General features: G+C 39.4%; 1 protein-coding gene across 1 annotated transcript; it reads left to right on the plus strand.

The window, feature by feature from the left end:
• Nucleotides 1-1,023: 1,023 nt before the first annotated feature.
• Nucleotides 1,024-10,637, plus strand: LOC124286520 (glutaryl-CoA dehydrogenase, mitochondrial-like). The gene is made up of 11 exons (XM_046722890.1): nucleotides 1,024-1,195; nucleotides 2,216-2,254; nucleotides 2,811-2,945; nucleotides 3,819-3,942; nucleotides 4,209-4,318; nucleotides 4,925-5,054; nucleotides 5,826-6,045; nucleotides 7,058-7,161; nucleotides 7,986-8,111; nucleotides 8,349-8,509; nucleotides 9,687-10,637. Exons 1-11 carry the CDS (start codon nucleotides 1,096-1,098, stop codon nucleotides 9,755-9,757), a joined length of 1,320 nt encoding a protein of 439 aa, XP_046578846.1. The 5' UTR covers nucleotides 1,024-1,095; the 3' UTR covers nucleotides 9,758-10,637.
• The last annotated feature ends 5,665 nt before the right edge of the window (nucleotides 10,638-16,302 follow it).

Consider the following 16,302-nt stretch of genomic DNA (forward strand, 5'->3'; position numbering starts at 1 on the left):
TCATTTGCAGAAGCCCGAGGTCTTCCATTAACTGCCCGACGAAGGAGGGCAGTTGAAAAAAGATTGAGGGTTGATTGACAGCTGAATATTTGTGTCTTGGGCTATGCCCTCGACATATTCACCTGTCAAACAACACAGGCTCGCCAATCGTCTATCTTGTTTTTAGATTGCGTAACTACTACGTGTTCATGCAGTAATTGATTATATACGAGGCGTTCTTGTTATTTCATCCCTATTTTATATGTAAAAAATGCATTTATTGGTATGAAAACCATCATATGAATATCAATATGATTTGTGATCAATACGGATTATTGATATCATAAATCCGATCGTTTATAAAGTAAATCATGTAAAGCTATCACAATACCGCGTATTGATATCTAAGATAATGTGATATCAATAATTCACCACTTGGTATACAATCTACTCAGTAAATAAACAACAAGTCAACAATATTGTTGTAGTGTTAGTATTGCGCTTTAATCTATAAACGTTCATATTTTTCAATGCTTGTGTGTGATGTATTTGTATATATACAATATATAGTTTGTATGTACTTTTTAAAATTTGATCTATGGCCCTTTTGACTTTTCTTTGGCCCTTTGGCCCTTTTGACTACAACCCTGATAATATCATGTGCTCTTTAGGTCTACAATATATTTTAACATAATTAATTCATATAGACGTCTAAAAACGTTTTTGTTAGATAATTTATTATAAATACTGATTTTATTGTACATTTGTCTCAGATATAAATTAGCTTTGGGGTTTTATTTAAATACAAGAATGGCTCCGCTTGTTGGATGAAGTGTGTCCACCATGAAATACCGCGACATTAACGGATTCATATTAATGCCGTTAGCTTTGGTGTCCTAAAAGTTACCCTGAGGCTGAGCTTGGAGACTGACCAGCCTTATCGCTGCGAGGAGCTTGTACAGGTGCGCGTGGAACTCCTAACACCGAAGATAGGCCCCGCTCATAGAACACATTGTATGGGATATATGTGTAAGAAGTTTTGACTTGACATTTATACCGGATGTAGACTAGTCTGGTGTTTCGTAAACATCATTTGGTTGAGAACACGTTGACATCATGTCTTTGAACAAATCATATGTGTCTGCTCAGACGCTCTGTAAATATCTAACCAGGACTGGATCGAGACGATTTCAAGGGACAGCGGCAGCAGCAGAAAGTATCCATTTTGTTTCAAGAACGGATAATTTTCCACCTGTTCTTGCTTGACTCGCAAAGTTAGCAGCGTTTAAACATAAACCAAGTTTTCTATCACAAAAATATCAAGTAACACATTTGTTTCTTTGCGATTGTTAGTGTCAAATGTATTGACTTGTGTTAATCAATTATATTCTCTTCACTTCTCATATGTTTGGGTCATGGAGGTGTGTGCTTGATAAATGCATCTGATTGGCTGGAAATATCGTCCAAGGTCACTGATTACACAACAGGCGCAGATAGCTCACATATGATAAAGTGAGATCACAACTGTGATAATTTCGTTTTTTTATTTGTTTATCTTATCAGAAGTGCAAAGATCCAAAACTCATAAAAGCATTTATGTGGAACAGACTGAAATTTATTTTAAAAATTTCAGTTGTTTCCTCTGAACACAATTGTTAACTTCACAAATACTTTTGTGGGTCCATATAGTCTAAAAATATGATGTATATGCCCAAATGAGTGTTTGTAAAACACCTGTTTCTTCATTACTCTATGGGAATGCTACATGTCACAGTTTCATGCTGCTTTTAAAAAGTATGTGTTTGAAATAGCAGGTATATTCAATTACATTTTATCATTATCTCTTTGTTTAGACAGAGTTTTATCATGAAATACCAACAATGATGCCATTTAGAAATCAATATTCACTACCATATATCTGCATCATTAACAACTTTATGATCTGATTTGTTTCTCTTGATAAAGCAAATTTCCTTTCAGTTAGAACCCCCCCCCCCGAAAACAATAAAAAATGGAAAAAGAATACCAAAACGCAACATATTTTCATCAAATCACTAATGGCAAAGATTTTATGACCAGATTTTTCTTTTGGCCATAACTGTTTTTGTTCAGAAAATGATTGGGCATTGCAGTTTCTATTATTTGTGAGGAAGACAATGATTGATAGAGGTGATTGAAAGCACTATGATGCACCTCATGCACCTTTTAAACTGTTGAATGACCTTGACACTGTCAGAGCAACTTCACAACGATGACAAATCAAGCAAAAGCAAAGGTAATCACATTTCTAATACAGTGATTAATGCAAAGATATATTGTAGTTTGCTGTACCCAATAACCATGATCACCTGTGACAATATCATGAACATCTCTGATAAGTATCTTCAATGACATTTCCAATTTATCCCATCTCATGTTATGTCTTTCGAGTCTGGAGTGGAAACAAACTGGAACAAAGTTTCCAGCCTCTTGTAACAACTCACCCAAACACATTCCAGCTCCAGCAGTTATTGTTGTTTGCAGTTACTGGAAGCACATGCAAAACATGCTTCTTGCCCTGGATGTCAGTGGATGATCACCTGACACCCAACTGGAATCATTCTCTTTCTGGTCACCTGTTATAGATTGAGAAATTTTCTACCATGATAGAAATCTCTACTGAAGGTTTTAAGATGGATAATACTCACCTTTGATCTCTTGAGAATTCATCATGGGGAAGGACAACTTGTGAAATAAATAATCAATAATGAAAATTTTCAATATTGTGATAGCTGAAGAATGTCAGTTGAATTTACCAGGTTTCAATTATGTCTTTATGTTTTCACATTCAGCTGTTTTTGACTGGCGTGATGCTCTCAACCTCAACAGCCTTTTAACGGAGGAGGAAATAATTGTCCGTGACCAGTTCCGATCCTATTGCCAGGAAAAACTTATGCCCAGAATCCTCCTTGCTAACAGAAATGAAGGTATGACACAGTCTGTGACTGGAACCAGAGCTAGTGTCTCACATCCAGACTGCCACTGACTGCAGTCTACCGACTTCAGCTGTACAGGGGTTTAACACTCAGATTTTGGTTTGTTGTTTTATGCTGACTCAGCAATAATCCAGCTATATGTCGCAGTCTGTAAATAATCAATCTGGACCACACAATCCTGTGATTGACAGCATGAGCACCAATCTACGCAATTGGGATACAATGACCACCTGATCCCGTTAGTCGCCTCTTACGACAAGCATGGGTTACTGAAGATAATTTTAACCCGGATCTTCACAGGTTCATTAACACTCAGAACACATCATGAGTGGTATTAGTAGTCTTTGAGTCTGAGCAGTGACATTTCAAATGTCAGTAACCATGGAAGGTTGTTCGTTTCATTATCTGTTCAGAAACATGACAGAAACTTGATTCTAATTAGAAAATATCCCCAGCAACATTTGTTTGTCAATAGCCACCTCAGTGTGCATCATTGTCAGGTTGCGAGGTTCTGTGACAATCAGTGGTTTGGTTGATTATGTGACTGTAGTAGACCATGATGTGACTGTAGTAGACCATGATGTGACTGTAGTAGACCATGATATCATGTGTTAGTCACTGGTTTGTCTGGACCAGAATCAATTATTTAATAAGTCAAAACAATCAATTTCAATGTGATGCAAATCATGAAATTAAACGACTTATAATTTGATCATTGTTGATACTGCTGATTTTCATTTATCCACTGTTATTTGTAGAATAAACCTTCCCCTACTGTCAGTTTGTTAATAAATCCTGTGTATGGTGAATCCTGTGTATGGTGAATCCTGTGTATGGTGAATCCTGTGTATTTCCATCATGCAGTGTTTGACCCCGCCATCATGCGAGAGATGGGGGAGCTGGGGGTACTGGGCCCCACCATACAGGGCTACGGCTGTGCTGGGCTCTCCTCCGTGGGGTACGGACTCCTGGCCAGAGAACTGGAGAGGTGGGTACATTGTGTGTGATAGGTTTGACAAGACCTCGACATTCAACTGATAAGTTCTAACTCTATCTAACATTGCTTGTTGTTTAGAGCAAAGATCATCAGTAACTTGTTGCTGGATATAAGAGGTGACTAAATGGGGTGTTGGGTCTTTCAAGTTCTGTTTTCCTTCAATGTACCACTGGGTACACTTTTAGCATTGAAAGGACAACGACGTCATTTCTCTCTCCAGGTTCACTGCTGGTACATTGACCTTTGTGTTGTGACAGGGTGGACAGCAGCTACCGGTCAGCCATGAGTGTTCAGTCCAGTCTGGTCATGTGGCCTATCTATGCATACGGCACCGAGGAGCAGAGGCAGAAATATATTCCTAAACTAGGTACCAACTTTTGTCAGTGAAGACATAGTAACTTTATCTGTATCTCAATCCTTTGAAACAAGTCTACAGAATAACTGAGAGTAGCACATGTGAGCAGCAGTTTATATGCAAGGATATCCCAGCACATCTAGAATTGTATTATCCCCATGGAGCAGAGAATGTTAGTGAGCATGCAATGAACCATTGACATGGGTAATGATTGTGTTGTGATGGATATTACTTGCATCACTACCTCCATCTAACCCTACTGGGCACATCTTTGTATTGTGATTACATTGTGCACCAAATTCACTTAAGATACCCAAATGCGGACCCAAGACATACGTCATGCGTGTCTTCACATGTGACCTGGTTGATAGTCATCGTACACAGACTATGTAGGTCATTGACCTTGATGTCAGTTATGCATGTTATAACTGTCAGTTCCTTGTTTATCTGACCCAGACTCAAATATTTACAATCACTTGTGAATTATCTTGGACATTGCTGCCTTCAGCTTGGAAAACAATGGTATGTTTTTGTTCACTCTTGATCATGTATCACTGCTTAAGGCTTATAACTGTAAAGTGTATTTGACAAGGTAGGACCTTTGTGTTTGCTGTTCAGCCAGGGGTGAGCTGATTGGTGCCTTTGGTTTGACGGAACCCAATCATGGAAGTGATCCATCTTCAATGGAGACCAATGCTAAATACAACTCCTCCAAGAAGACCTTCGTGTTGAATGGCTCCAAGTCATGGTAGGTCACCAGTATGTCAGCATCACTGGTCTTAGTCTCCAGCTGTCAACCATAGTTAACCTGGACATGTGGCGTTTTTTGTCAACTCTTCATAGGGAAATACTTGCAGAACTAAACAAACCAAAGAAAGGACAAATTGTAGCGAGTCAGTAAATTCTTTGGCAGTGTAATCCTTGTAAATGAGAATTGTGGAATCAGTGTTTTCATGTTCCAAATTCCAGAGACTGTATCATGTTTTGGAATTATAAACACGGCTGTGAACTGAATTTATTTCCAAACCTGACTGGACCCTAAGCACTGGAGATAGTTAATCGTTAGATATCATTCCCAACCTATATCTAGATGCCAGTAGCAGTTCCATGAGTTAAGCTTGTACAGCAAATCATGTTCTCACAGATGTTATTCAGTGATATAACTGAACTGCTTGGCTAAGAAACAATGGCTGTGAGTAGTTCTTCCCAAAGTCACTGGGGCAGTGGGTTACCCTAATGGTAAAAGCTCTGACTTATTTAACAAAGGCCAAGGTTTGATTCTTGACATGGAAACAATAAGGGGGGACAATCCAACGATCCAAATGATATGGCTGGAATCTTGCTAAACGTGTCATAATCCTACTCACTGAAAAGCTTATGATGTGCATTGGGCAGTTAATGCTGATACTGAATGTTATGTTTAAGTTATTAAATGAACACCTTTGTTATACTGTTATATCTTAAAGATCCAAACATTTCCTTTTTCCTGAGTCATGGTTTTCCTACATGTATTCTACAGGATCACCAACTCCCCAATTGCTGATGTGTTCGTTGTCTGGGCGAAGAGTGATGTCAATAACAAGATTCGAGGATTCATCTTGGAGAAGGGGATGAAAGGGTTATCTACCCCTAAGATTGAGGGCAAGTTCTCACTGCGAGCCAGTATCACTGGACAGATTGTAATGGAGGACGTGGAGATCCCAGAGGAAAACCTGCTTCCTGCAGCCAGCGGACTTGGGGTATGATCCCAGTAGGCATAGATAAACTATTGCTTGTTTCATGGTCTCCTCTGGGGCTGTTGGGTAGCCTAGTGGTTAAAGCATTTGCTCATCACACCGAAGACACGGGTTTGATTCGCCACATGAGTACAATGTGTGAAGCCCATAGATGGAGTCCTCTATTGCCGGAACATCGCTAGATGCGGCATAAACCTAAACTCACTCACTCACTTATGGTACCCTCCATATTCTAGTGGATAGAACACTGGAGAGAAGAAAGTCAGTGGTTCAATCCTCTGAGCACATCACACCAATAGATGTTAAATGTGGTACTTGTTGGTACTGAGGTACTGGTGTTTTGCATTAAGGGGATAAAGATGGACCAGTGTGCTCATAGTTAGTACTCTGTGTCATGGTAACCTCACATGGTCCTGACTGCAGAACCTGCCACACTGACACACATATACATGCATTTACTATAGCAGTGCAATCAACTTGAATAAGACGTTAAAACACTTTTAGGACGGCTGGGTTTACTGACACTAAGGACTTTATGTACCCTTCTGATAAGTGTAAATTGGCCTGGCTCCCATGGCCGAAAGCGATGATTACACAATGCCATTTAGAAAGGGCTACACAACGTCCGCAGTCTAGACTACCAGTTGTCCAACTTCCATTTTTTTTAAGTCGTGGCTGAGCGGTTTAGGTGGCTGACTTTATGTGCTGGCGATTAGGTGCCTGACTCTTGACGGTGTGGGTTCGAATCCCGGATGGGAGTCAACCCAAAAAGTACTAGAATTTGTTCTTTGCTAAGAAAGTGTAATCCCAAATATAACATATGTAACATGCATTCTGTTCATCATTTATTATTGTGAGAAACATGTTGATAAATCCTGTGTTATTATATCTGGATGATGTGGTGATCACTGGTGCCACCGTTTACATGGTTTATATACATGGTAAGTTATGTTGAAGAAATGTGCTATGAATAATAATGTCGTCAATACAAACAGAGATGGTTTTGTGTGTTTAGGGTCCGTTTGGCTGCCTGAACAATGCAAGGTTTGGAATTGCATGGGGAAGTCTTGGAGCTGCAGAGTTTTGTTTGGAGACAGCCAGACAGTACACGCTTGACAGGTGGGTCACAGTACACGCTTGACAGGTGGGTGACCGTGGGGAGACAGCCAGACAGTACACGCTTGACAGGTGGGTCACCGTGGGGAGACAGCCAGACAGTACACGCTTGACAGGTGGGTGACCGTGGGGAGACAGCCAGACAGTACACGCTTGACAGGTGGGTCACAGTACACGCTTGACAGGTGGGTCACAGTACACGCTTGACAGGTGGGTGACCGTGGGGAGACAGCCAGACAGTACACGCTTGACAGGTGGGTCACCGTGGGGAGACAGCCAGACAGTACACGCTTGACAGGTGGGTGACCGTGGGGAGACAGCCAGACAGTACACGCTTGACAGGTGGGTCACCGTGGGGAGACAGGCAGACAGTACACGCTTGACAGGTGGGTGGGGAACCTGGTTACACTTGAGTCATTGAGAACATGTGCAACATAAGAAAAACTGATAAATATCTGTTATAGTCTGTTGTTGGGTATTGGTATGAATTTAGGCGGGGTTAGCCTTGTGGTTTGTTTGTCACACTGTAGGTCCAGGTTCTAGTCCAGTGTGTGAAGCCTATTGTCCACTGCCCAGTTATCACTGGAATCTGACTAAAACAGCCAAACTCATACATATGTCCTTATGCAAGTCATATCAGATTTGCAGGAATTTTGTTTTATGTCAAGGATCCTTTTTCCAAAGTATTTTGGGGTCATAACTACCGTAAAATATTTGTTGTGACACAGAGATGGCTGTTCTACAAATCCAACTGTTTCGTAAAGGAAACACAACTATTATCAAACCCAACTGTACCCCCAACACAAGTCCAGCATGGTATGTTTCAGGAAGCAGTTTGGCAAACCCCTGGCCAAGAACCAACTACCTCAGAAGAAAATGGCAGACATGTTGACAGAAATTTCCATCGGTCTTCAGTCATGTCTCCAAGTTGGGCGACTGAAGGATCAAGGGAGGTAATCATGTTACTACACACCTGTTTCCAGTGATAACCATGATCCCATCAAATGATCAGTGGAGGGTACTTATTTTGTGTCATATTGTCTAATACATAGAAGAAATGGACACTCATTGTGATTTGACATAGCTTGTATATATATAAAAACATATGCCCAAAATGAGGTCATATACTTGACAGATGTGATACACAATGCTGCTATTTACCCACAACGTTTTTGGGTATCGTGTTCCAGAGCTACTCCAGAGATGATTTCCCTGATCAAGAGGAACTCCTGTGGCAAAGCTCTGGAGATTGCAAGGAACTCTCGGGACATGTTAGGGGGAAATGGCATCTCTGACGAGTACCACGTCATCAGACACGTCATGAATCTCGAGTCGGTTAACACGTACGAAGGTGAGCAGACTATATTGGCAGGGATGTTGGGTGATAATTGCTCACACTGTAACCTACATCTTGAACACTTCAGACTCAACACTACATAACCTGTACGTTATTTAGTAGCTCAGATGTATGTTTTGGGGTGAAATCGTTAAATTCATTATTTGTATGCATTTAGGCTCAAATTACATGTAATGTCATGATGATACACTTGTTCAACATAGAAAACATATTAGTGATCTTTTACAGAGGGGCAGGATATTTAATATCAGGTCATGAACATGTCTGCCATCAACGAACCTGCAGACAATACTGACAGTGACCCTGATGCCTGTGTCGGCCTGGACCAGAAATGGCTGTATGACTGTGGTCACACATTCTCTTAACCAAACTGGAAATCCCTCAAAAGCTTTACCATTGATTCTAAAAAATCCCTCATCCACATATTAAACCAATATCATCAATCATTGTCCAAAAAGCAGTTGTTTTTAATTCTAGTTTCAATATTTGTATTAGATTGCATATGTTAAACATGCCGGTAGTGTTAATATTTCCTTTAGTCAGAGGGGCGGTGGGGTAGTCTAGTGGTTAAAGCGTTGGCTCGTCACGCCGAAGACCCGGGTTCGAATCCCCACATGGGTACAATGTGAAGCCCATTTCTGGTGTCCCCCGCCGTGATGTGGCTGGAATATTGCTAAAAACGGCGTAAAACCATACTCAGTCAGTCAGTCAGTCCTTTAGTCAGCCAACACACACACAAGACACCATGATTATGGTTCTATGTGTGTCAGCACTATACCCGTGCTTGTGGGTTTCACCAGAATGGTAAACGTCTGAGACCAACATCACTTCAAGATGTCCTCCCACCAGAACTTGGCATGCTGTGATAGAATTGGAGTGGTATAGGTACTGGGGTATGGCTGCAACCCACCATTTATTAATCATTTTCACCCCAATTGATCAGCTCCAGCACCCCCCACTACAAACAGGGTAACTGGTGGAACATCAAGCAACTGCTTAACAAAGCATTGCAAATGTAGCAATGCTAAGCTGTTGCTAAGCAGCGGGGTGAAAATGATGGCTAATGTTGAGTTGCACCGTACCCTAGGACCTATACTACTACTGGAGTACTGCTAAAGCAGTGTACAATCCGTCTCACTTAGTTGACTCTCACGCTATCTCTTCTTTCCAGGCACACACGACATCCATGCACTGATTCTCGGCCGAGCCATCACAGGACTGCAGGCGTTTACCTCTGATTAATGAAGACTCTGTGAAACCCTAGTCAGGCAAACCCAGAGTATTAGAGTCACGTGTCAAGAACTGCTGCACTGAAATATCGAAGCTGTTTTCCGTCAGTGGACAGCATCAGGCATTGAGTATAAAATGTCCTGGTCGTTCACCAGGGGATGGCTTTGCCGTTGTTACAAGCTCATTTCGAAACTGAACCACAGATATTATTCCAGATATCAGAACACACAGAACTAAATTGTGGAATCAGGAAACATACATGCAAGATCAATGAACAATCAAAAAGTAGATCGAAAAACACAATTTTAAGTTTACGATCGAAAATTCAACACATTGGTTCCAATAAGAGGCAAGTGGCAGTAATTAACATGGTTCCATTATTGTATCGAATGCACTCAGGAATGATCAGAATAGTTTCAGTGTTGAATGTCTTGATAGAGATTATGACTTTTCGTGACATTAGACTGGTGGAGGTGGAAGGTATTTGGTGTTTCCATATTGGAATCCAAACTGTACAGGGTAAGTAGGTGAGAAACACCCTGTCACATCAAGCCCTCAAGAAACCTTCCAATCTAAAACTTATCAAACAGTAGGCTTGCCATGTGTATGTGCACAGCAAGGGCAGATAAATCCAATTCTAATACACACCCATTCTGGAATGTTCCTCTTGCAGTGGGAGTACTGCACTTTACCGGGCGCACTTTTTCAGATTAATAATTAGCGCTGCTGGGGTTACCTAACCCTAACCCTTAACCCTAAGGATCATAAAGGGTGCCTAACCCTAAGGATCATAAAGGGTGCCTAACCCTAACGATCGTAAAGGGAGCAGCTAGGGCTGCACCAGGTAAAGTCCATTCTAGCCAACACAGCCAGTCCCAAAAACTAAAACAATCAAAAAATCAGCAAATGTTCAAATGAAAACTTGAAGGAAAACGATGTTCAACATGAAGTTCAAACCATGTTAAGTTTATTTTTCAAACATTTCCCTTGACCAATGGACAGCCTTACTTATTTAATAGACCGTCCTTCACAAAAATAGACCGTCAAGGACGGTGGGACGGACTATATGTTATACACTGAGTTGACTGCTGTTGAAATGTACAAAACAGCTGTTGATATGTTCCACTAGTTGCTACAAGGCATGCAGGCTCTAGGACTAGACACCGAGCAGTGTCTGCTGTGGTAGGGTGCACAGGCACTCGTGTCTTTGCGAGGATTAAAGATGTTGAAAGAAAAATTGAGATGACCCCCGACTCATTATGACATAATGTATTGTACTGTGAAGCATTTCGAGTCGGGGGTCATCTCAAATTTTTTATATTTTTTAAAAATCTATAATCCTCACAAACACACGAGGGCCTGTGGTAGAGTGGTGTCTACGCCAGGCTCAGGCTTGTATTGACACACCATTAAACACAATTTACATTGCACTTTGTGGCCTTTAAGAGAAGATGCATTTATATTCCAGAGTGATGTGACCTTGATTTGCCTGCATTGATGAAAGATGCTATATTGTTAAGAGAAGATCTGTGATCTGACTAATTTTGTAAGGAGTGTATGATTGGATGACACTGAGATTTTCACACTGATTTTGATGCACCTGCAATTCAACACCCAAATCTCACATAACGCTTGAACCCAGATGAATAATCATTATACATGGGTTTTTTCAACATTCATTTTCAGCACATAACAGATGTTCAGGGAAATATATGGGGGGTTTTCTTTTTATATCAAATGGTTGGTTCCCTATTTTTTAGCTGTAATCAAATAGCTGCAGATTTGCTCGCGACAGACATGTTTCATCAGGTTGCACGATCAATGACGGCAAAAAGGTTTAATGATCACAAAGTTGGACATTTCTGTTAATTAATAACCAGTTTCAAACAAAAGGGCAACGGTTTAAATGTTTAATACTCATGGTTTGAGGGATCTACAGTATCAATACAATAGTGCCAAAGATGTCTCATCACATAGGGTCTGGTGTGAGGTTTTCAAATTAGTATGACATTACTAACTATACAGATTGTGATAATTGTTTTGTTTTCAGTGTGGATGCTTTTTGCTTGTTGATCAATGAATATCTGTAAATGTATTCTACAATATTAATACCCAAGTGTACATATATTGTAAATAAAAAGCAAAGTGATGTATAAACATTCATGAGGTGTCTTCTTGTTATGGAATGCCCAATTCACCAGCCTTCAAGGTAACCATCATCTCTTTCAGACAGGACGGTGGGGTAGGCTAGTGGTTAAAACTTTCGCTCGTCACGCGGAAGACCCGGGTTCGATTCCCCACATGGGTACAATGTGAAGCCCATTTCTGGTGTCCCCGCCGTGATATAGCTGGAATATTGTTAAAATTGGCGTAAAACTGAACTCACTCACTCACTCTTTCAGACAATGCAGTGCCATATAACGGTAGATCTTGTGTTCTTATATTCTTCACGTTATTACCGAATCAGGCCGCTTCAGTTAATATCTCACCTGGAATACACATACGTCTTTTCTCTTTATTTGGTGATCATGTTAATTTGTTATGAAATTGGTTTTGTAATTATTGCATGCGAGGATACATCAATATTTTAATGTACACTCATTCTCAATAAAAGATTGCATTTGATGATAGTTAAAGTCGAAAAATTAAGTTTATATGTTTCATTAACTATAAAAAGAAATCAAAGTGGAGTATGTGGTACATAAAACACAAGAGTTGTCAAATAATCTTTGTTTTAAACACAATTTTTTGCAACACATTCCCACATATTCTGACAAGATATTTAAAGCACTGAATACTGAAAACAGAAATTCCGGAAACATAGATAAATGATGTTGGTAGGTGAAAGCAAAACTCCATTACGTTGATTATAGAGGATACTAAAGATATAACTTCCGCATCCTTACGAAAGAAGAAAATATCCAGGTGATGAAAAAGCTAATAACATGCATGGCTGTTAAAGAGTGACCTGATTGGCAGCTTGACTCCTGAGTTTCTAGGACTTGGGTCCTGCCCCATACCAAGCACATGTAATATACGTGGTCTCACCTTAGGCAAGTGAGTTTGTTCAAAATTGCCACTGTTCTCCCAGCAGAAAATGGGTACCCGGTGGGATGACTATTAACCTTCTAGCGCCTAACAGGCAGCTTCAGTTATCCGGGGTAAAAATGATCAGGGCCATTGAGCAACCTATGTGGAAACTAGGCGCTGTACAAGTCCATTGTTATGTATATACCCATGAAATGCAATGTATGTCACTGCCTCTGTAGCAATAGTACCCGTGAAGATCCGGGTTAGAATTGGTCTTCAGTAAACCATGCTTGTCTACCCGTGAAGGTCCGGGTTAGAATTGGTCTTCAGTAAACCATGCTTGTCTACCCGTGAAGGTCCGGGTTAGAATTGGTCTTCAGTAAACCATGCTTGTCTACCCGTGAAGGTCCGGGTTAGAATTGGTCTTCAGTAACCCATGCTTGTCTACCTGTGAAGATCCGGGTTAGAATTGGTCTTCAGTAACCCATGCTTGTCTACCCGTGAAGATCCGGGTTAGAATTGGTCTTCAGTAAACCATGCTTGTCTACCCGTGAAGGTCCGGGTTAGAATTGGTCTTCAGTAACCCATGCTTGTCTACCTGTGAAGATCCGGGTTAGAATTGGTCCTCAGTAAACCATGCTTGTCTACCCGTGAAGGTCCGGGTTAGAATTGGTCTTCAGTAAACCATGCTTGTCTACCTGTGAAGATCCGGGTTAGAATTGGTCTTCAGTAAACCATGCTTGTCTACCCGTGAAGGTCCGGGTTAGAATTGGTCTTCAGTAAACCATGCTTGTCTACCCGTGAAGGTCCGGGTTAGAATTGGTCTTCAGTAACCCTTGCTTGTAAGAGGCGACTAACAGGATCGGGTGGTCAGGTTGACTTGGTTGACACATGGCATCATATTCCAACTGCGTAGATCGATGCTCATGCTGTTGATCACTGGATTGTCTGGTCCAGACTCGATTATTTTCAGACCGCCGCCATAGAACTGGAACATTGCTAAGTGCGGCGTAAAACTAAATTCACTCACTCACTGTACATAGCACAGTTTTAAAATTACGAATTCTATCCCTCTTTAACAGACACAGATAATTAAGACGGCGTAAAAAGGTCAGAAATCGCTTCAAGTATCCTATAATTTCAAATCTGTAAAATCACAACGTACATTTCTCACATCCATGATTGATTTTGCGACCTATCATACGTTTTATACATATCTTGATACGATAGGAATGAACTATAAAACTAGGAATGTATTACTTGCCATAATAACCATATACAAAGCATAACAAGCAAACGTGTAACATAGACTGTAACATATACTATACTGTACCATAGACTGTAACATATACTATACTGTACCATAGACTGTAACATATACTATACTGTACCATAGACTGTACTGTACCATAGACTGTAACATATACTATACTGTACCATAGACTGTAACATATACTATACTGTACCATAGACTGTAACATATACTGTACTGTACCATAGACTGTAACATATACTATACTGTACCATAGACTGTAACATATACTATACTGTACCATAGACTGTAACATATACTGTACTGTACCATAGACTGTAACATATACTGTACTGTACCATAGACTGTAACATATACTGTACTGTACCATAGACTGTAACATACTGTACTACTGTAACATAGACTGTACCATAGACTGTAACATATACTATACTGTACCATAGACTGTAACATATACTGTACTGTAACATAGACTGTAACATATACTATACTGTACCATAGACTGTACTGTACCATAGACTGTAACATAGACTGTAACATATACTATACTGTACCATAGACTGTAACATATACTATACTGTACCATAGACTGTAACATAGACTGTAACATATACTATACTGTACCATAGACTGTAACATATACTATACTGTACCATAGACTGTAACATATACTATACTGTACCATAGACTGTAACATACTATACTGTACCATAGACTGTAACATATACTATACTGTACCATAGACTGTAACATATACTATACTGTACCATAGACTGTAACATTTACTATACTGTACCATAGACTGTAACATATACTATACTGTAACATAGACTGTAATACTATACTGTAATTATACTGTACCATAGACTGTAACATATACTATACTGTAACATAGACTGTAACATATACTATACTGTACCATAGACTGTAACATATACTATACTGTACCATAGACTGTAACATATATACTGTACCATAGACTGTACCATAGACTGTAACATATACTATACTGTACCATAGACTGTAACATATACTATACTGTACCATAGACTGTAACATATACTGTACTGTACCATAGACTGTAACATATACTATACTGTACCATAGACTGTAACATATACTGTACTGTAACATAGACTGTAACATATACTATACTATACTGTACCATAGACTGTAACATATACTATACTGTAACATAGACTGTAACATATACTATACTGTACCATAGACTGTAACATATACTATACTGTACCATAGACTGTAACATATACTATACTGTACCATAGACTGTAACATATACTATACTGTACCATAGACTGTAACATATACTGTACTGTACCATAGACTGTAACATATACTATACTGTACCATAGACTGTAACATATACTATACTGTACCATAGACTGTAACATATACTATACTGTACCATAGACTGTAACATATACTATACTGTACCATAGACTGTAACATATACTATACTGTAACATAGACTGTAACATATACTATACTGTACCATAGACTGTAACATATACTATACTGTACCATAGACTGTAACATATACTATACTGTACCATAGACTGTAACATATACTATACTGTACCATAGACTGTAACATATACTATACTGTACCATAGACTGTACTGTACCATAGACTGTAACATAGACTGTACTGTAACATAGACTGTAACATATACTATACTGTACCATAGACTGTAACATATACTATACTGTACCATAGACTGTAACATATACTATACTGTACCATAGACTGTAACATATACTATACTGTACCATAGACTGTAACATTTACTATACTGTACCATAGACTGTAACATATACTATACTGTACCATAGACTGTAACATATACTATACTGTACCATAGACTGTAACATATACTATACTGTAACATAGACTGTAACATAAATTATACTGTTCCATAGACTGTAACATATACTACACTGTTCTATAGACTGTAACATATACTATACTGTACCATAGACTGTAACATATACTATACTGTGTACCATAGACTGTAACATATAATTATACTGTACCATAGACTGTAACATATACTATACTGTACCATAGACTGTAACATATACTATACTGTACCATAGACTGTAACATATAGACTGTACTGTACCATAGACTGTAACATATACTATACTGTACCATAGACTGTAACATATACTGTACTGTACCATAGACTGTAACATATATATAATACCATAGACTGTAACATAGACTGTAACT

The sequence above is a fragment of the Haliotis rubra genome, unplaced genomic scaffold (assembly GCF_003918875.1).
Source record: "Haliotis rubra isolate DU_JTF1 unplaced genomic scaffold, ASM391887v1 Scf385, whole genome shotgun sequence".
NCBI lineage: Eukaryota > Metazoa > Mollusca > Gastropoda > Lepetellida > Haliotidae > Haliotis > Haliotis rubra.

Bases quoted from the DNA above. Each gene is read 5' to 3' on its own strand.
- LOC124286520 (XM_046722890.1), top strand. From the start codon at position 1,096: ATGTCTTTGAACAAATCATATGTGTCTGCTCAGACGCTCTGTAAATAT. The intron at 1,196-2,215 runs GTATCCATTTTG...TGACACTGTCAG, and splicing joins GACAGCGGCAGCAGCAGAAA to AGCAACTTCACAACGATGAC. The intron at 6,046-7,057 runs GTATGATCCCAG...TTGTGTGTTTAG, and splicing joins CTGCAGCCAGCGGACTTGGG to GGTCCGTTTGGCTGCCTGAA.